Source organism: Phlebotomus argentipes, unplaced genomic scaffold, assembly GCF_947086385.1.
Source record: "Phlebotomus argentipes unplaced genomic scaffold, Phlebotomus argentipes genome assembly contig_5, whole genome shotgun sequence".
Taxonomy (NCBI): Eukaryota; Metazoa; Arthropoda; class Insecta; order Diptera; family Psychodidae; genus Phlebotomus; species Phlebotomus argentipes.
In genome coordinates this window covers 9,021,849-9,042,122 of record NW_026776165.1, presented here as the reverse complement: position 1 = coordinate 9,042,122, position 20,274 = coordinate 9,021,849, and the positions used below count along the sequence as shown (strand labels likewise).

The 20,274-nt window shown below is 43.5% G+C and overlaps 5 protein-coding genes across 7 annotated transcripts; 1 reads left to right on the top strand and 4 right to left on the bottom strand.

Annotated features, from left to right (window-relative positions):
- Positions 1 to 160: 160 nt before the first annotated feature.
- Positions 161 to 2,865, bottom strand: LOC132256112 (phosphatidylinositol 3-kinase regulatory subunit gamma). Of its 2 annotated transcripts, none has more exons than XM_059752303.1 (3): positions 2,579 to 2,865; positions 1,230 to 2,194; positions 161 to 1,058 (listed from the first exon to the last, which is right to left on the bottom strand). In XM_059752303.1, exons 2-3 carry the CDS (start codon positions 2,162 to 2,164, stop codon positions 572 to 574), a joined length of 1,422 nt encoding a protein of 473 aa, XP_059608286.1. In that variant the 5' UTR covers positions 2,165 to 2,194; positions 2,579 to 2,865; the 3' UTR covers positions 161 to 571. The 2 variants fall into 2 exon arrangements, with proteins under 2 accessions (XP_059608286.1, XP_059608287.1); XM_059752304.1 differs by having other exon boundaries at positions 2,717 to 2,865.
- A 109-nt stretch (positions 2,866 to 2,974) lies between these two features.
- LOC132256122 (small ribosomal subunit protein eS12) lies at positions 2,975 to 6,573 on the top strand. Of its 2 annotated transcripts, none has more exons than XM_059752315.1 (4): positions 2,975 to 3,024; positions 3,280 to 3,331; positions 3,457 to 3,594; positions 6,252 to 6,573. In XM_059752315.1, exons 2-4 carry the CDS (start codon positions 3,315 to 3,317, stop codon positions 6,517 to 6,519), a joined length of 423 nt encoding a protein of 140 aa, XP_059608298.1. In that variant the 5' UTR covers positions 2,975 to 3,024; positions 3,280 to 3,314; the 3' UTR covers positions 6,520 to 6,573. The 2 variants fall into 2 exon arrangements, with proteins under 2 accessions (XP_059608298.1, XP_059608299.1); XM_059752316.1 differs by lacking the exon at positions 2,975 to 3,024 and adding an exon at positions 3,040 to 3,117.
- Positions 6,574 to 6,577: 4 nt separating this feature from the next.
- On the bottom strand, positions 6,578 to 7,902 carry LOC132256114 (zinc finger MYND domain-containing protein 10 homolog). Its single transcript, XM_059752305.1, has one exon. It carries the CDS (start codon positions 7,886 to 7,888, stop codon positions 6,587 to 6,589), a length of 1,302 nt encoding a protein of 433 aa, XP_059608288.1. The 5' UTR covers positions 7,889 to 7,902; the 3' UTR covers positions 6,578 to 6,586.
- A 27-nt stretch (positions 7,903 to 7,929) lies between these two features.
- LOC132256110 (3'-5' RNA helicase YTHDC2-like) lies at positions 7,930 to 12,700 on the bottom strand. Its single transcript, XM_059752301.1, has 6 exons — positions 12,472 to 12,700; positions 12,211 to 12,408; positions 11,026 to 12,141; positions 10,347 to 10,900; positions 8,594 to 10,285; positions 7,930 to 8,492 (listed from the first exon to the last, which is right to left on the bottom strand). Exons 2-6 carry the CDS (start codon positions 12,404 to 12,406, stop codon positions 8,232 to 8,234), a joined length of 3,819 nt encoding a protein of 1,272 aa, XP_059608284.1. The 5' UTR covers positions 12,407 to 12,408; positions 12,472 to 12,700; the 3' UTR covers positions 7,930 to 8,231.
- Positions 12,701 to 13,128: 428 nt separating this feature from the next.
- LOC132265645 (DNA fragmentation factor subunit alpha) lies at positions 13,129 to 20,009 on the bottom strand. The gene is made up of 4 exons (XM_059766386.1): positions 19,745 to 20,009; positions 17,314 to 17,529; positions 17,013 to 17,245; positions 13,129 to 14,505 (listed from the first exon to the last, which is right to left on the bottom strand). The coding sequence occupies exons 1-4, from the start codon at positions 19,799 to 19,801 to the stop codon at positions 14,316 to 14,318; spliced, it is 696 nt and encodes a 231-aa protein (XP_059622369.1). The 5' UTR covers positions 19,802 to 20,009; the 3' UTR covers positions 13,129 to 14,315.
- Positions 20,010 to 20,274: the final 265 nt, after the last annotated feature.

The window sequence follows — 20,274 nt, the reverse complement described above, 5'->3', positions numbered from 1 at the left end:
CATGTTAACACACAACGTTATATTCTTTCACATTATCTTACAAATACCTAAAATTCTAATATCTCTAAGTTTTCCTCTTTCTTCTCATAGTTGTATTTTTTGTGTTTTTGCTGCATTTACTTCACCAAAAAATCTATATTTTAGATCTTCTTTCGATTGATTTCTTTTTTTTTTCGTCGTTTGCGAACTCACTTTTCACACACTTTTATATATATGTATATATATATCTCCGGGAGGGAAGAGAATTTATACTATTTCAAAAAGTTTTTGTTGTCCAGAAGAAAAACACAAAATTGATATCATCTTATCATCATTTCTCAATTATATGTATAGAAAGAAGGTGTTAAACAACTAAAGAATTCTCTTTCATCATTTTTGTTTTTTTTTACGAGTAATATCTCCTCATATTTGCATGTCTCTCTAATTAATAGTAAATTGTATAAAAAGAAATCACATTATCCTTATATTTAATATATACTCAAATTACTTTTTGTGGGAAGATTCTTTGCTGGGAAAAAACACACAAAAAAAATCAAAAAAGAATCTCCGCATAATCTCGTACTCTCCGCAGCTAACACTCTGCACTGGTCTGTCGCTGCTGCTGCTGCTGCTCCTCCTTGATTGCCGTCGCCGACGTTGGCACAATGGCGCTCTGTCCGTAGACAGGATACTTGAGTGTGGTGAGGAGCGAGTCATTGTGCTCCTCCAGCGAGTTGTGAGCATAGTGCAGCACCAGCGCCTTCAGCGTGCTGTACACATTGTACGGCTCCGCGAATCCGAAGCCGCGGTCCGTCTGGTAGATGATGCAGTGATTCGGCACGCCGTTGTTGCTGATGGACAGCGCATAGTGACCGGCGCTGCGCGGCCTGATCAGGAACGTGCCCGTCTGTGTGCCCGTGAGCAGCTGCTCGGCCTCCAGGCGGCTGCAATTGGGCAGAAACCACGTGGCCTCGTCGTAGTGCGTCATCTGGATGTTGTGCAGATTCGCCCACGATCGCAACCCGTCCTCCATGATCTGGTTGATCTGCTCGTGCGTGAGCCCGTGCTGCAGGAGCAGTCTGCCGAGAGAGAGAGAAAGAAAAACAGTCCAATTACTCTCCCAATCTGCCCAAAGACACCTCAATTCTCGCTCACAAACACCATCAAAATTGAGGAAATTTCAATCAGAAAGTGACAAAAGGAAATCATTCGTTTTCCTGACATTTCTTTTCGATCAATGAGACACTCACCCATGAAGTTTCTCCTTAAGTCGCGACAAATTGAGCACTTCTGGCTTGAGATAGTTGATATCACGCTCGAATGCCTGGAACTCCTTGTTCTGCTTCGCAATATCACTCTCGAGCTTCTCCTTGCTCTCGCTGAGAGCGCCGAGTCGTTGATTGAGAATGTCGTAGTTCTCATTGAGACTCTTGATCTCGTGCGGCTGCGCCTGCGTCTTGAGCTTCTCCTGCAGCTTGATCTGATCCTCAAACATGGATATCGCCTCGTGGAATGCCTCAAGTGCTTGTCGCTTAATCTCTATCTCAATCTCCATACGCTGATACGAGCTGTGCATCTCGTCGTAGTTCTGTGACTTCTTCAGGAATTTCTCGTGCACCTCGATGAACTGCTCCACCAGCTTGTTCACGTCACCCTCGCTGTCCACGCCGCTGGTGTCCTCCTCTTGGTTGTAGCGCGAGATCGGGTACATCAGCTTGATGTCCAGCACGTTGTTGTACTGCTTCAGGGACTCCTTGCGGAAGTAATTCACCAGTTCCACCACCGACGCGAACGTGTACGGCTCCGTGAAGCCGTACTTGCCGCCGCGGTGGCCGATCTTGATCAGCTTGTCGCTGCCGTCCTTGCGGATCGTCAGCGTATACTCGCCCTTCTGGCTGGACGCGTCGCGGATGAGGAAGGAGCCGTCCGGCATGTCCTTCAGCCTGTCCTTCACCTCGTCGCGCGTGATCTTGCCCCAATACCACTCGGCGCTCTGCAGGGCCACGCTGGCGCCCGTGAAGTCGCCGCTGGGCCCTTTCTCGGGCGCCTTCTGTGGCACCGTCACGCCGTAGTAGTCGTCGGAGGGCGGCGCGGTGGCCAGGGCGGAGCGCGAGCCCATGCGCGGCGGCAGGGCTGGCCTATCACAGCTCGCGGTGTCCTTGAAGCTGAGCGACGACGGGTCCATGGTCTCTCGCGGCGCTCTTCCTCAGACCACCTGCAAAGACAACGAGTCACATATTAGCAGCCTGCAAAATCACCCTTAAAACCACCCAAAATCTCCCATCAAGTGCTTTGTCCTTGAGGCGAAATTTTCGGCATTTCACACACACACACTTCTTTGTCTCCGGCAGAACAGCCCTTCGCAGCGCCCCCAGAACCACCGCCACCACCCCTCACCCAGCACCCCCAACCACCAGCGCTCCCATTTTCCTGCACATCCAGCACATCAGCGCGCGAGGAAAAAGAGAAGAAATGGAAAGTTTTCTTGACAAATCGCAGGAGATGGCAAAACCGGTATTTGGCTGCCATTGACGTTGTGTCGTCAAGCGACTTTTCACGCACTTTTCCACCCCGCACACCCACCGCCCCGCTCAATTACCATTTCCATCATATTCTCCAGCCACTCGACTTCATTTTTACACACTTTTCCGGCACGTTTTCACCACAATTTTCACACAAAATCGAAATTCTTTATTGAGAACATCCGACGAACAGCAGTAAACATTTCACGGGTTACCTGATGATCTGCCCCATTCAGCGCCACGAGTGGGCGATACGGGAAGTGTGATTGGCCTAATTACGCGAAATATCGCATTTCTCAGTGAATTTCCGCCAATTGTGCAACTGATAAGTGTTGAAGATGCCCACAGATAACAACTTGTGTGTATTCTGGTGCGGCAAGATAAGCAGAACAAAGAAAACCCGCTCATTTCCTGCTATCTCTTCGTGCTTGACGAAGGAGGTTTGTGTCTACGGTGGAATTGACACTTCGTTGAGTTTAGGCGGCCATTTTTCCTCTTTCACCCTTTCCGGCGTTCAATCGAGGTGAGTTTGCAACGTGGATCTCATATTTTCCTCATTTTCCCTGGTTTTCCACTAAAATATCCTCAAATAAGTACTGTGAGAGTGTTTAATAAAGTGAGTGGTAACTGCTTACGATGAAATTCCATCGCTTGCTCTAAAATATATTGAGAAATTATCAGAAAAGTAAAGTCACATTGTTGACTTTGATTTCTCGCTAAAATACCCATTTATTCACGGAACACTTTTCTAATCTCGGTGATTTCCCCCTATTTGCAGGTGTATCTACGTACTGCACGCGAGAAATCTCCGAAATGTCTGATACTGAAGTGTAAGTGCGCCCTAACCTCACCGGCAATGCCGCCCTGAAGTGCGCCTCCGGAGGGAATTCCCTCAAGTGTGGTCACGTCAAGGACGGAAGCAATGATAACCGGCTGACGTTGTCATTCTTTCCAGAGATGTGACTCCCTCCTCCGACCCCGTGATCGGGGGCCCCATGGACATCAACACCGCCCTGCAGGAGGTGCTGAAGAAGTCCCTGATCGCCGATGGACTCGTGCACGGCATCCACCAGGCCTGCAAATCCCTTGACAAGTGAGTACTCTTCATCCTGTGTTTATTGACAAGCATTCTACACTTTGGCCAAGAGCCAGTTCACGAGGGAATCCTCAGACTTGGGCTGGTTGAGGTTGATGGACAAGGAGATTCCACCTTTCTTCGTACTTCCGCGGTTAGGAGTTTGTTGCGCATGATTGGCCTCTGCAGCTCGATTGTCATTCGTCTTAGGCGATTGATTTTCCACAGAAGTTGGATAAATATCAGCCATCAAGCTGTCTTCTGCAGCACTAGAATGTTGATTGTCTTCAATTGATTGACTGGCTTGATCAGAATCTTCATTATGAGGAGATTCATTCAGTCCGGATTCCTCAATAACCGCCTCAAAATGTTCGTCCATTTTCGGATGCTGAACAGCATGATTAGAAATTGCATTGTCTTCAGAATCTTTGTCAGAATTCAAATTGTTCTCAAGATTTTCGTGTATTTCCAGATGTTGAATATCTATGCCAGGACTTAAGTCATTTTCAATGTTTTCGTGCATCTCTGAATTGTCAATATCTTGATTATGATCAAGATTTTTGCCCATTTGATGATATTGAAATTCGTGATCTTCAATATCTTGATCAAAAACCTGCTTATGCTGAACATTTTCGTCAAATTCATAATTAACCTCCGGATTTGAATTGTTTTCTGACTCTGAATTCATTCCAGCCTTTTCATCCGTTTCTGGATGTTGAACTTCGTCATAAGAACTCAAGTGGCCTTCAGTGCTTTCATTCTGTTCTGTATCGTTTACATGAAGGTTAACATATTGGTCAGGAATAATGTTATTTCCAAGGTTCTCGTCCAATTTCGGATGTTGAAAGTGTTTGTTAGCAACATCAGGACTTGAATTGTTTTCTGGCTGTTCTAGGCTTTCATCTGGTTCAAAATTTTCGATAACCTCATCAGAATCTTCGTTATATTGAAGATTTTTGCTCATTTGATGATACTGAACATCGTGATTTTCTATATCTTGATTATGTTGAATACTTTCCTCCATTTCTGGTAGTCGATCATCTGCATTATGATTTATGTCTTCTTCTGGACTCTGATTAAGTTCCGGATCATATTTCTCTCTTTCAATATCTTGATTGTGATCAAGATTTTTGCTCATTTGATGATAGTCAAGTCCATGATTTTCAGTATTTGTGTTAGAATCTTGATTATGTTGCGTCATTTCGTCCATAATTGGATGTTGATCATCTTCGTTAGGAATCAAGACTTCTTTTGGGCTTTCGTTCAGTTCTGGTCTATCATATTGATATTCTTGATCTGGATTTTCGCCATTTTTCTTGTGTTCTAAATTCATTGTATGATTTTTTTGAACATTGTGATCTTCAATATTACGGACAAAATCCTGATTATCTTGAGATTCTTGAACTTCGTGATGAAAACTCATAATTTCTTGAGAACCATAATTGATTTCTGATTTGGAATCATCGATTTCTCGAGGATTTTCGTACTTCACCTGTCGTTGAACAGGAACAAAGTTATTTGCTGGATTTTCTTCAGCTTCTGCGTGTTGATGATATTGCTCGGCATCGTGGATATCTCGAGTGGTTTCATTGGTTTCTAAAGGCTGATCATTTGGTTTAGACACTCGAAAGTTCAGATTTTTGTCTGAAGATTCACTGTGAACGTCGAAATCATGCTGACTTTTTGTAGAAATTGGTTGATTATCAGTTGAAAGTCGAGGTGATTTTTTTTGCGCATTGATTTGTTTTTTAATAGCTTCACTGTGTTTTTTAATTTGTGGTTCAACCATTCGATTGTGAGAAGTTTCTTTCAATTGATTCTGGTTCTCATTTTTATGTTGACCTTTATAGATTTTGAAACTTGCTTTAGATTTTCCTGCTATTTTCTTGAAGCGATTATTATAAACTCCGTTCGTACTTTTGTCCTCAGTGCTTTTTACCACACTTTCACCAGCATTTCTCAGGTATTTCTCGACATATTCATCAAATAGCTTCCCTTTGTCGACTGCCAATTTGCCGTACTTCCGAAAGGACTTTGAAAAAGCCGCCTTTCCTCTGATTATCTGAAAACCTTTGAAAATATTGGACAATCACTATAATTTCACTGTGAAAAAAAATTGCCAATGAAATATAGTAACTTAATTTTGTGGTTTTTTTTTACGGAGAAAGAGAGAAAATATTTTTGAAATGCAAACTTTTTCATTTTTAGCAATATTACGGAAAATTTTCACTTTCTATTCAACTTGTTTTATGAACATTGAAGATGATTTTCAATCATGATTTTCACTTTTGGCCCCAATTTTATCATTGTATTCTTGTTAAAAAAAAATTCTAATGAATATTCACAATAAAGTTGTTTATAAATAAGATACTTTTTCTCTTAAACCTTTCAAATAAAAGTGCTCTATTTCATTGGCAGACCTTGCAATACTGAAAAATTTTATTTCTTACCACAGATAAGGAGGAGGATGAGTGGAAAAATTCTCATATTGACTTTCCAATGTTTAAGAATTGACTGAAAAAAAATGTGGTGACAAAGACTTTTCTCTGGTTAAATTCTAGTCACTTCATTTGTCACACGTTTCGGCCATTAAAATCATGCATGACAATCGTGATAAAAAATACGCTTTTATTGAATGTGCCTTGGAGTAACAGCGAATTTTTTGCCGTTTGCAGACGCCAAGCTGTGCTGTGCATCTTGGCCGAGAGTTGCGACGAGCCACAGTACAAGAAGCTGGTCACGGCGCTGTGCCACGAGCATCAGATCCCGCTGATCCGCGTGGACTCCAACAAGAAGCTGGGCGAGTGGTCTGGCCTGTGTAAGATCGACAAGGAGGGCAAGCCGAGGAAGGTGTGCGGCTGCTCTGTGGTGGTCATCAAGGACTTTGGCGAGGAGACGCCGGCGCTGGACGTCATCAAGGAGCATCTGCGATCGCAGAGTTAAGCCACAGGAAAATGTGCTGAATGTGTGTGGAAATACAGGCTTCTTGTGCGCGAATCTGATGATTTTCCTATGGCTGGCAGTGCGACTTGTGCGTCTGCCAGTCCTTCACTTGACAATCGCGCGAGCAATAGTGCACGCGAAGGCATTTGGAGCACTTCTTGGGCGCCGGAAGGCCACAATGATGGCAAGAGGGCGTGAATGAGGGGCTTTCCGGAGGCAGAAGTTGCTCCAGGGCGTCCAAATTGTAGGCTTTGCTGAGTGTTGAAGCAATTTCGGTGATGTTGATGGATTTCTGGAAATCATCAATGATATTCTCCACACCGTGGGAGGAGAGATGGCTGAGGAGAGTCTCCCGGATCTGTGGGAGTTCCTCAAGAAGGAGTTTCTTGTCTCTCTGCTGAGTCTCTGGGTTTTTTGCGACGGAAAATGTGACTAGAAAGTGCTTGAGATCCGCGAGAGGAGGCAATTGATCGAGCAGAACGTCATTCAGGAGTCCCTGAACCTTCGAAATTTCCGTCTGGCGGAAGTTGTTCACGTGATAGCTGGCGAAGAGGCGAGGATTGAGCAGGAGTTCTCTGAGGCAGAACCATGTGTGAGCCTCGGATTTGGTGACGCGTGAAATCTCTTCGCCGGCGACGCTCTGCCAGCGATCGTTGATGAAGTGCTGGAAAGTGTGGCCTTGGCGACGCATCCAGGGTCGCAAGTGGAGGATTTCACTGAGAACGCACGGTGTGTCGTGAATGTCCAGTAAACGGGTGACAGCACTCAGGCAGATCCTATCCAAATTGTCCACCAGGAAGCTGAGAATGGTGAGACAGCGAATGCCAATGCTGAGCTGGAGGGATTTTCTGTGTTTCTCCACTTCTTCTGCAACACTTGACGCGTCTGCTTCCTCACAATCTGCATGATTCTCTTGCGCGAGCGGGATTAGCTGGATGATGGCCTGCAGGCAGTAGTCTATCAGATCCAGAGAAGTCTCCTCGAGTGCCTCACAAGCATCCGGATGGAAGAGAAGTGTCTCCAGGAGTCCAACAGTTGTCGCCTCGTGAAAGAAAATGGTGTAGAAGATAAAGGATGACTGAGGATGCGCTCTGATCAGTAATTCTGGCAGGATTTTGTGGCGCCACACCAGAATCACGTAAGCATTGTAGACCAGTGTCTTGCACTTCCCCTCAAGCAGCAGAGCATCCTTGAGGACTTCCTCGCGAGATTGACTCGCTTCCAGGATGCTTTGCTGATGAATCTTCACGAGAATCTCATGATACTCAAACCACGCGGTTTTTCCAATGTCTGAGATTTGATATTTCCGCAGACTCTTCACGTGATATTCCACTTCTTCCGGAAAAATCACATTCTGTGCTTCACACATTTTCTCAAAAATCTTGTTTTATTGATCAAACAAAAGCTATGGAAAGTTGCTGAGTCAATTCAACAGAAACACACAAGTAGCCATCAAATCGCCCTCGCCAGTAAATATGTATATGTACAATTTATTCTCACATCAAAGTTTTTATTTCATCTATCTAAAAATTCACTTCTCAACGCCAGACTCTTCATCAAATCATATTGAAAAGGAATAAAAACAAGGAGAATTAAGAAAAAATACATACAAATTTCAACTAAAATATCTTCAATGTGCAACTTAAAATCAATTCAAGGTACTTTTCAAATTAATGAGTCACATCGCCTTTCGTGGAGATCACTTTGAGAAATCACTTTCCATTATCGGTGGTGCTGAGCATTTGCGCGAACAATTCGCCAATCTCCTTGGACAACTCTTCGCCGTCATTCCAGTTGAATGACGCCGCCTTCTGACGCTTCACCATCTCGCGCATGGTGCGGAAGTTCACTGAGCCCGCTTGAACCATGTCTACGAGATGCTTTCCTCCTCTGAACACAAATCTGCCCATGCAGTAGAACTGCTGTGCGCTTCCAACGTGGAAGATGAGATAAATCTCCGATTCCGGGAACTTCTGCAAGAGATTTCACAAGTAAAATTCCATCAATTCAATTTCATCAATCAGAGGGCGTGGCTTGTGAGAAGGCGTGTTTTTTTTCAAGCAAAATCACTTACCTTGAGACATTGCTTGAGATAATTGAAAATCTGCAACGAGAAACACCAGTCGAATCCCTCCATGACCCATAGAACTTCCTCCGTGGACGCGGCTTTGATCAAGTAATATTTTATGTCTTTGGACGGCGTCTTAGTGCTGTTCTTCCTTCCCTTTCTCGGCAACTTCCTGTTACTGGACGACCTCGTGGTGACTCTCAAATCCCTCATGGCATCACTCAGATTCCACTGGATTGGTTGTGACGATCGGCTCCTCTCCTGAATCCCATGATTCATCTCCGCTGAGAAGTCGAGCGAAATCGCCTGCGGACGCGTACCAATGCCATCGGGAATGGGAAATGTGCTCTGCCTCTCTTCAGTCATGAGAACATCAACAATGGTGTCGATGATCTTCCCTTCGCGCGTGTTGGTGATGAAGTGGAAGTTGTCCGGCATCTGAATGAGCGCCAGGAGGAGATGGTTGAGCTTCTGTCTCAAGTGGAAGATCAAATACGCCGTCTCATCCATGAGTGTAAATTCAATGTTATCATCCACACGAAAGATCACCTCACTTCCCGATCCTACCGCGTCAAACTCCTGCTCAGAGTCAGAATCTGGCGCTTCCACGGCAACCAAATTCCTCTCCTCATTGATGTAAATGTCACCGGCGAAGAGTGCTACTGTGATGGGCGTGATCACAGTGTTGCAACGCGTGAAGGCGGAAGAACCAACGCGCACCTTCTCCTCGAACGCCACCCAATCCGTTGGGAAGCTCTTGATCTTCAACTTCGTGTCCGGCGGTCGCTTCGCGCCGAGCACACTGTGTGGATGCGGCAGCACCTTCTCCTGGTTCTCCGTCGCGCGCAGTGCTGGTGCATTCCTCACATCCCTCACGGCCACACTGGGATACAGTCCAGCCACGAGACACGCCTTAACCACCGCCCAGTGGCGTGCATTCTGATTGACATCGTGAATGCTGCCCTTGCCCTTGCTCTTGATCAGCCCAGTGGCCCTCAAGTGGCCCAGAATCTGTGATCGTACGCCACAGATTGTCTGCATGGCGCCCATGCTGAGGAAATTCTGCTCGCAGAACTGCCGCCTCTTGTTCACCGGCGTGTCCAGCCACTTCTGATAGATCCTGATCAGGATCATGTGATCACTGAACGACTGCTCGGCAAAGTTTTCACGCACAACCGTCACACGCGCTCTGTCGTACGCTCCTGTGGGCAACACAAAAGGATCCCTCACCGACAGTGCGGCGACAATTGTGAGAATTGGATCCAGAGACTTCATCAATATGCCAAAGATCACCATCTTCCCCAAGTGAGCGTCAATGGGCAAGTCTGCCAAATGCATGCCCAAATCCGTGATGGTTTCCTCCTCATTCAGCGCTCCCATTGTCTTCAATAGAGCCACACTGCGGCGTACACTCATCGCCGCCGGCGGCTGAAGCGCCTTCTCCAGGTAGTCACCGATGGCACTCTGCGGCGCAATCAGCTTCGCACTCAGGCAAATCTCCGTCAGCGGCACACGCAGCAACTCGGGAATCGTGAACTTGTCCATAATCGCGTACCTCGCCATGGAGTACAGCCTGTAGCAGATGCCCTTCCTCACTCTGCCCGCCCGTCCGGCGCGCTGCTGCGCGCACGCCTGACTCACCCACGTCGTCTCGAGGCTCGTCGTGCCGCACAGAGCATCGAATGTCGTCTGCTTCACCTACAAGAATGGCAATAATGCACTTGATCTGCAATGTGTAGAACGATGAAATTATACTTACTTTCCCACAATCAACAACGTAAACGACATCGTCAATCGTGATGGACGTTTCGGCGATGTTCGTGGACAGGATGATCTTTCTGTAATCGCCCGGCATTCTCTCGAACACCGCCTTCTGATCGTTCACCTTCATGTTGCTGTGCAGCATGAAAATTCTCACGTTCCCTCGTATTTCACCCGCGTTCACAGCCTCGCAGATCATTTCGTTCTGCTTGACGATGGACTCGTAGCCTGGCAGGAAGATCAGAATGCTTCCCGGTGGCTTTTCCGCGTGAATCATGCAGATCAATGTGAAGAGGAGACAGTGATCGACGTCCTCGTCGGAAGCGCGCGGGTTCTTCTGATACACGTCGAGCAGCAATTCCGTGTATTCATCATTGATTTTCACGCCGGTGTCAACGGCGCTCGTGAAGCTAAGCGCCGCGGCCTCAAGCAGACCAACACAGCTCTGATGGCCCATTTGGCGTGCCCAATCAATGGCGTTCATGCCATGCTGAGACATGATGTGAGGATTGGCGCCCATCTGCAAGAGGATCTCCACGAATTCTTCGATTCCTGAAAGAGACGCACACGAATTATGGTAAATAAATTCCATACTGTTAAATCTAAAGATTTGTGCCAATCAAGGTTGAAAATCTGTGACCTCGAGAATGAAATCCAAAGAAATCTGCGAAACTCACCTCGTCCGGCCGCAATCATGAGAGCCGTCATGTCCGTCTCGGTGTGTCTGAAGTCAATCGGCACATTTTCCCCGGCCACAAAGTATAGGAACTGCTGGAAGCTGTCCTCATCGCACTGCGTCCAGCACAACTCCAGACTCTCGTTGATCAACTTCACTGTCTCCTCGTCGAGCGCCTCTTCGGCGCCGCCTTCACACGTGCGCGGCCCCTTCACGGCCTTGCTGTGCACCGTGCCCATCTCGCTCTTGCAGTACTCCGTCATCATCAGCACGTGCTCCAGGTGGTAGTTCGTCACCTCGTGCAGCCTGCCCGGAATGTCGATCACCGGACAGTTGAAGAAGTAGTCGGAGAAGAGCTGCGCATCGATCGTGGCGGACATAAGGATGACTCTGAGGTTGGGATTCACGGCCAGGGCCTCCTTCAACGAGATGAGGAGGAAGTCCGAGTGCTTGTCGCGCTCGTGCACCTCGTCCACAATCACGTGAGTGATGTTGCTGAAGACCTTCTGGTAGTGGCCGCCCATCAGGCAGCGCACAAGGATGCCATTCGTGCAGTAGATGAGATTCGACGTGGGACTGGTCCTGCTCTCCAAGCGGATCTGGTAGCCCACGCTGTCGCCCAGCTGCTCGCCGCGCTCGAACGCCACCCTGTCCGCCACGGACAAGGCGGCCAGACGTCTGGGCTGCGTGCAGACGATGCGACACGGTGTGTTGAGCTCCGTGGCGTTCTCCAGCAGATACTGCGGCACCTGTGTGGTCTTCCCAGAGCCCGTCTCGCTCACAATCACGATGGTTTGGCTGCTCGCAATCTGGCTCAGAATGGCAGAGCGCTTCTGGAAAATCGGCAGCTGGCGCCGTATCTGTCTCACGTGGCCGTCCTGAGCGGCGGGCGGCACCACCAGATAGCCCTGCGTCAGTGTGCCGACATTGAACTGATTCCTGCTGATCACTGTGCCCGTGTTCCTGGCCTTCAGCTCCTCCACTTCCTGCGGCGTCACGGGGCAGAAGTTCAGCAGACTGTAAATGGCACTCCTCGTTCGCTTTGCAATGTGAAAAACACTCTTCTGCCGCCTCGAGGCATTCTTCTTGGGCTTGTAGATTGTCAGTACCCTTTGAGCTGTGCAGAAGAGAAGAGAAAAACCATTATAAGCACCCAAAACACCCTTTCCAATGCGAGTTTTCTCACTTTTTCCCCTGGATTTTGAGGTTAGTCCCTTTGTCTTCACATACTCATGGATAAATGCCCTGTTTTCACGCGTGAGAGTGCTTGGGAATGAAAATTCCATCTCATTGCTGCTGAGGAAGCGATTCACCTCCAGCTCAAAGCTAATCCTGAAGCATTCAGTCACGAATACTGGAAGTTTCTTCCTTCCCGGCGCCATTGCTGCAATTTATACAGTTTTCAGGAGGAAATCCTTGCAAATATAAAGTTAAAAGTGTTTCTTACCTCTTCGGTGAATACTGTGCGAATTTTTGCAGCCTCTTCTTTGCCAAATCTTACGAAATCACGCCAAAATTGCAAGTGATGCACTTTTTCTGCCCCTTTTCAGAACTTCAAATGAAACTGAGCGCAGAGCAACGGAAATTGATGACAGACGTCAGAATTGAGACCAACACACCCTCCGGAACGTCCGAAAAGCGCGCCAAACTATCGGTATTGCCATGGAAAGTGTGTGTGTTTATCACTTATTCTTACCTTCTAATGCGGCTCACGGCGAGAAATCTTTGCACAGAACCAGTGTATGAATAACGAGACATAAGTAAGTCACAAAGTTTCTTTTCTACAAGGAATTTATTGACATGCTCTTTTTTTATTCGTGTAACATTTATCGGATGTTTAGTGTTGCATTTACATTAGTTCAAAGGAGTTTTGGACTTGTGCAAATTCGTTGTCAAGGTGGCAATTGACAATTCTCACATGCTTCAATTTCGGATTTTCATGCTTTTCAATCCTTTATTACAAAAAATCTTTACTGAAAAACTTCCGTTTTTCCCTTGTTTTTTTCATAAAAGATAAGGTTTTTCCAAAAAGTTTGCATTCACGGTCACTTGAGTCCAATAATGCAGAAAATATTCTTTTCCTTTCGACTCTTTCGTATTAATTTTCATCTTTTTTTTTCTCGGGAGAACGTAAATTTTCTCATTTAGCTAAAATTTCTTCCAATTCCATTTCTATCATGTTAACTTACGAGTACAATTGGATGAACTAAGTACGATTTCGTCTCACGAGGGTAAATCTATCAGTCTTGGGGAGGTTTATCGTCGAGAAATGCAGTTCAGGGTTTTCGAATTTTGCCACGTTGTGTATTTCTGTTTCCTTCCGACTTGAATTCGCTTGTTGGTCGAATTGTCATAAGAGAGTGTAAAATTAACACTGCTAAATGGTTGTCAATTAAGCATAATCAATAAAAGGACTATTTCAGACCATAAACTCTATGTCAAAATCAGTGCTGGAACAGTGGTATATATTTTATAATTATTCATTGATTTTCAAAGAGCTACTCAGCGATGAATGCGCTGTAATCTACTTATGATGCGAAAATTGTGTCTGTTATCATTGAATATCTCGTTATCTCGTCGAGTTTTACAATCATAAGCTTGTTATCGTCACTCTTCCTTGTATATAATCGCCAAATACACTCCCTTAATCCTAACACTTTAACACCCACGACTATCTATTCGCCTCTCCGCGTCCAACTAACATCAACGGATGCATTAATGTTCAATATATTTCTGTGTAACAGTACCATTGGCTAATGTGTTCACATTAATAGGATATTCATGCAATATTTTTCTGTGTCTCCTTGTATGTCCTACATTATTAGTTAACACCTACATCGCAAATAATCCTCTCACTTTAAAGTCTGCTATTGGGACTTTGGGACCACTTATGAGTCACATTGTGTGATGTTTGACAGTTAAAACATGCTACTGATTCTTTTGCACATGTTAAGGAGATGACACACCTTCGGTATTCTAAGTGACATATTATTAGCGTCATTTTACACAAAAAGAATTCATAGATAATCGACGTAAAAATGTAAAATTTGGGAATTCGTTTTCCGGTTTCGCATTGCTTTTTAACATACTTCTAACTCTCACTAGGAATGTAACTTAGAAAGTAATGTTGACCTAGATTACCATAAAATTGTGCTTAGGCAACTTCTGACACATCACACAATGAGACTGAGAATTGCTCCCTTTGTATGCTTAATTCTGCGTTCAACTGCAATCGTCAGTGGTGTGGGTCCTAAAGGGGTGCCTCAGGGGGCTGTCTATCGTGCAGTGGTATCAAGTTGCAGATGGTGAGTCGGTGCTGGGTTGCGGCTCATCCCCCGTGGCACTATCGAGGGATGGTCCGCTGCGCACGCCGAGGGCATCACTGATGTCGTGGTGAACTTCCAGCGTGATGCCGCGCTCCTTCGCCAGGATCCTTAGCAGCTCAATTGCGTCAAAAGCCTGTCGCTTTTCATGCAGGAGTCTGAAAGGTGCAATTTGGCATTCATTAGACACCTGTTGACAGGCATTTTCAAGTTGTTTCACTACAGTTATTATGTATCCAGCAATTAAGGTAAATTAATGGCGTGCTGTGAAATAATGTTATGCATTCTTGGACACTTTTAGAGAAATAAATTGATAATATGTATACTATTATATGTGTACTGATTCGTAGACATGATTAGAAGTTTAATCCTATAAGAAGATTTATTTTTAAGCAAATGTTGCTATTCCTCTTTGATCTCTTTGATGTATGAAATTGATAAAGGTAGAAAGGAAATGTTATTTCGAATAGACAAGGAAAATACATCGTTTTCCATACAATATGAATAAATTCCAAATTCAACAATCACTTTCATATGTTTTCATACATAAAGAATAGAAATGGAAAAAAGGTAGAATAAATGACAATTAAGAGCATTGTTCAAAGGTTAATTAAAAAATTCTACATGAAAATTGTACAACATTCATTTTATATTAACTCATTTCACATCTAGTTTAATGGAAATCCTGAAAATGATTTAATTAAATTTGTGTATGTAAAGCATTATACAGTGAGCATAAACATACTAAAACATGCCTTCTTGCGCAATTGCAAATTCTTGACTTTCTTCTTTCGTCATTATCTCATAAAAGTGTCTCGCGAAAACATGTTTTTCATACGCCTAAAATTTATTTCGTACATTTTCCACACTTCACTCTGAGCGCGAACTTTTTTCTTCTGCCCCTAATTTTCTTTCGACATTGAGTGAAATACGGCGAGGCTACAGGCACACCGATATGTTCTGGTAACACAAGGTGAAACCATCCACACCCCGAGGGTGTTCCAACATTGGAATTGGGGAGCATTTCATTTCAGGACATATATTTCCAAATTAAAAGTCTTTCGCTCGGGGTCCGGTCCGCGTAGTGAAGCGTGAACATTGCAATAGATGGGGAAATTCATGGGCAAAAACAGTGTTTGTTGGTCACTGTGCCAAAGTTTTATTGTTTGGAGTAAACAAGAAATATGTATTTTTTAGCATCACCACCGCAAAAAAGAGTGATTGAATTAGATTTGAATATAATTTTAATCAATATTGAGAAAAGACTTTGCAGGAAACTGGCTTTCTATCTTTTCAATTCTTCCACTTCACTGAATATGTGCTGAAAGTGTGATTTTCATCGAACCGTAGAGAAAGGACATTAAAATTGACTTTATGAAATTTATTAACATTAAAATTCACTTCTACCACCGAGAGTGCCTCTTAAATACATCGTCCTTTATCGCTGTGAGCCATCAGTGCATGTTTAAATGGGATTTCTGCGGGTGTGAAGTGAAAGCGTCTATTTAGATGCCTAATTGAAAGACAACCACAGAATCCTGCAGCGTCATATTCACGTCCATTTAACTGAGAACCACACGAAATACTTCACTAATTAATTAAGTTCTGTGTAGCTTTTGCCGTGCAATGAGTAAATCATTCCTTTAATATCCTGTTCATTATGAAGTCAATTTATTGTGCCTCTTTTCCCCTCAGTGTTCATTGCAAAACCGCTTCTTGGTCATTAATTGTGAGCCACCGAAAGCGGCAAAGGTGGATTTTTAAAGTGGAAGAGAAAACGGAGAAAACTCAATGATTCACAGTGGGAAACTTTGACGCCCAGAACTGAGAAGAGAATTTAATTAGATGAAATTTTAATAGAAAATACATCGTCACAGGGTTGAGTCAATTTTGAAACTTTTTCAATCAAAAGCCTTTCAAAATGCAAGCGCTTTGCATATTTTAAGAGTTTATTAAAAGAAAAAAAAGTAATTAAGTAGTTTGCTCATCATAGCGTTTAAGGGGAGAAACGAGGTGCAAATGACACTTCCGTTTTCCCTAGTTAATGGATGGTAAAATATGTTTTCGATAGACTTTGAGAGTTCAATGGAATATCAAAATCACCCTCACATACCATATAAACTAAACTTGAAAGAAATCAATATCCACAAATCTGAGCAATTTCACTGTAATCTACTGGGATTTTGCATGTGAATCCTATATATTCTACGCAAAAGTCAAGGGGGAGATAATATGAATAAAATTTGTACGACACTTCATCAACTTATTTAAGGAATCTTCAACACTTCAACAGTGCCTAAAACGGGTTAAAAAAAAATTCATGCACTTTGAGAATACAAAGAATTCAACGAAAAATTTCTTTCAACAATTTTCCTCAGTCAAATAATCTGAAAAGAAAATATTTCTGATAAAAAATGAATCATTTGACGAGCAAACATTGTAATAATATTCCACGTTCTTTTTTCTTCTCCTACTTCCGCTAAGCTGTACACCACTTCAGACATAATTTCTCCCCCTTGTCAAAAGATACTCATTCATCTGGAACTCTCAACTCTACATCATGCTTTCGTTGAGCACACGGGGAGCATTTGGTGTAATAGGTAGAATAACATTGAGACTGTCAAGATGGGGAGGATCACCACTCCATCCGGTCCCTCCCCCTAACCTGCCTGATGCCTCTTTCAGCTGCTCGATGAAGTCCTTGCCGGTGATGTCGGCCAGGGAGTTGGGATCCATGTTGGACAGCAGCTCCAGGTCGGGCTCGCTCAGCACAGACACACTGCACAGATTGTTCCTCAGCTGCCCCACGAGCTTCTTCAGGTGCACGCGCTCCACGTCTGCACAATCCGTGCTGTCAGCCGAGTCGCGACGCGTCGTTATCGTGACGTAGTGCGTGGGCTGGAATTTGGGTCGGTTTTTCAAGAGCATTGAAGCCGCGCCGGTAATTAAAGAGGATGTATTCTTACGTCCATCCACTGCTCGCCTGGGAAGACAGCAATCAGTTCGGCGTTGGGCTCCAGCGTCTGGAAGTACTCCTCATCGTCAATTTCCGTGCCGTCCGAATCCAAATGAATGGTCGGCTGAACTTCCGTCTTGTCGAACTTCTCCGCCGCCTTTATCTTCACTTCCTCAAGAGTGGCCGCCACCACTGCCTTCTTGATATTCCGCGTGACGTCCTTCACCTTTCACCATAGAGAAACCATTAGGATAATTGCACAACTTTCACTGCGATTTGTGTATTCTCTCGGTCAATTTTTGCAATGTTATATTTTTAACATACTAATCCTGGGTCTATGGAACGTGACTGGCATTTCTCTCTGTATTATGTTCTCTGGGTATTCTCCACAAATTTCACTTATTTCCCTCCCAAACTATTATCCGGAATCCAAATCATGTTCGCCCTGTTTTTGTGGCTGTGGAATTATTTCAATATAGTGTGTGGGATCGGAGTTGCAAAAAATCAAAGAGGTTAATGCTGCAAGACATTTTGTGTGAGAATTTCCATATGGCCTGAGAAAATGATAACACAGAATGTCAGTAAGGTGAATGGAGAGGAATTTGGGAACCCAGGAAAATTCAATATCCTTACAATGATGAGATTCTGTTTCTCCTCCCTTTAAACCTTGGTGACATTCTTCCAAGAGGGTTTTGTAGATTGAACAACAAGGAATTTTTGCATAAAGAGTATAAATATTTATTCATTCAGTTTTAAAGGTGTTCAAGTCTTGCTCATTATTTTTTCAAAAGGCCAGTCTTGAAAATTCAACAGACCAAAAAAAATATTCATTGAGATGTTTAATTAATTTGTCTCCCACGATTTTCCGCACAAAAAATTGTAGATTTGGTACTTTTAAACCCCGCCTCTTAAGATGCTCCGCCCATTTCAATTCGCGATTTACTCATTTTATCTCCTGAATTTAACAGAAAAAATTTTTTAATTTACTCAGTCATAAAGCATGTTACCGCAAGGTTGATAAATATTCTATGCTGAAATTTAGTCGCAAGAGACTCAAGTAATTGAAACATACTCTGAATTTCTCCGCGGTAAAACTACTTTAATAATAAGTTGAAGGAACTTTGACGCAAAGTTTGAAGTGAACTTTAACGCTATATTATGAACCGCCAGCATACTTTGCTTCATAGTAACACATTTATTGGGGAAAGCAATTAATAATGCAGATTTAACCACAAGATGAGTCATTGTCGAGAATAAATTGGCTTTTAGTTGTGTATCCGAATAAACACCGGGAGTTGCAATTATAGTCGTGGTCTTGTTAAGGTTCGCTCATAAATGAGAATCTCCTGACTGTTGCCTGTCGTAAAATTATGCTTCTGAAATTTCGAATGGACTTTTTCGTAGTTGGTAACGATGGCAACCGTCGTATAATCTCGCCTACTGCGTGTAAATACACACTCGCACCGTACATAAGGCGAACTTAATTTGATTCAGTAGAAGTATAGGTTTTTAGGTAAACCCAGTCAGCCTCTCTTGCCCCACATAAATGTAGGGAAACATTTTTTTTTCGTTCTTCAGTGTAAAATCAGAACAATTATGGTGATATTGAATACTACGTGAGGCGGAAGAAGAAGTCTTAGAAAATGTGGAGATATTAGGCAAATTGCTGGTGTCATTTTACAAGCTAAAAGGCGTCAATTTACGCTCAACTTATTGAGTTTCTCATCACAAACATTCCTTATCGCCTCTCATTATTCTTCTTCTCGCCAATCCCAAATAAAGGAGAAGTGAGATGAGGATATTTTGATAGCTAATATGATAAAAAAATTTTCCTCGATGGCAATGAAAGATAGCAGATAAATTCACATTTTATCGATTAGAGCGCATTGTGCCATATTATTCGTCTATGCTCAATTTCACTCGAATTCAGGCATCTGGAGATTTCTTAAAGGATATAAACATCATCTTTCGTGCCAGAAAATATTTTACTAGAGAAATTTAATACCATATAAAAATGCGGGAAAGGATTTTATCACAAATTGTTAGAATAAAAAACAGTGACACATTTATTGTTTTTTGAGCAAATCTTCTTCGGATTGAATAATGAAAAAAAAAAATCAATGAAGCTGGAAATCCCTAAAATAAACAGTATTATTTGGGGACAGTCGACCAACATTGAAACTTTACTCACTTTTCCAAATATTTTCACTTCATATTGAACTTGTGAATTGTCCTTTGTGTACATAATGTTGCATGAATGAATCATTCTCTGGTTTTTGTCTCAAATCAACGTATAATTGCAATGTGATTTACTGTACATATTTATTATTTGTCTTACACTTTAATTGTGACAATGCCTTAAGCATCCCAAACAAATCCTCAGAGCACTCATCCTGATAAGCTGTTGAATTATCTCTGAAAAAACATAATCTATTGTTTACCTTATAAGGTTTCCTATTATCAGTCTCCACAGTCGGAACCACTTCTGTGCTATCCATCGTGCAGAAGTTGAGATGTGTGCGAACTTTTTGGGTGGAAATGCACAGCAGAACACAGCGAATTGGTTTATTTTTCGCGCGAAAATATGGTGAGTTTTCGGCACTGATAAGCCACGACCTAATTGACAAACTCTCTGGGTTTTTCTTTGTTTTCACCAGCGAAACAGAGCGAACTGTCAAACGAACACGTCTTGTTCTCCTGAAAGTAGACCGAAGAGTGATGAAGATTCGCACAAAACAAAATTCGAGTCAGTGTGTGAATGCTTTTGTATATAGAGAGAGAGTGAGCGAGATGGCTCTATTGCTCGTGTGCAAACTCTTTTCTCGTGCGCTTTTCCTCAGCCAATTTTCTGTTTTATATACAAAGAGGGATTCAACACAGAACACATTTCACCGTGGAGATGGAAGCTTCTTAAGAATGAGATGCTCAACAATTTCGACACTGATAAAAGGGAGAGAAAGAGAGAATTTGA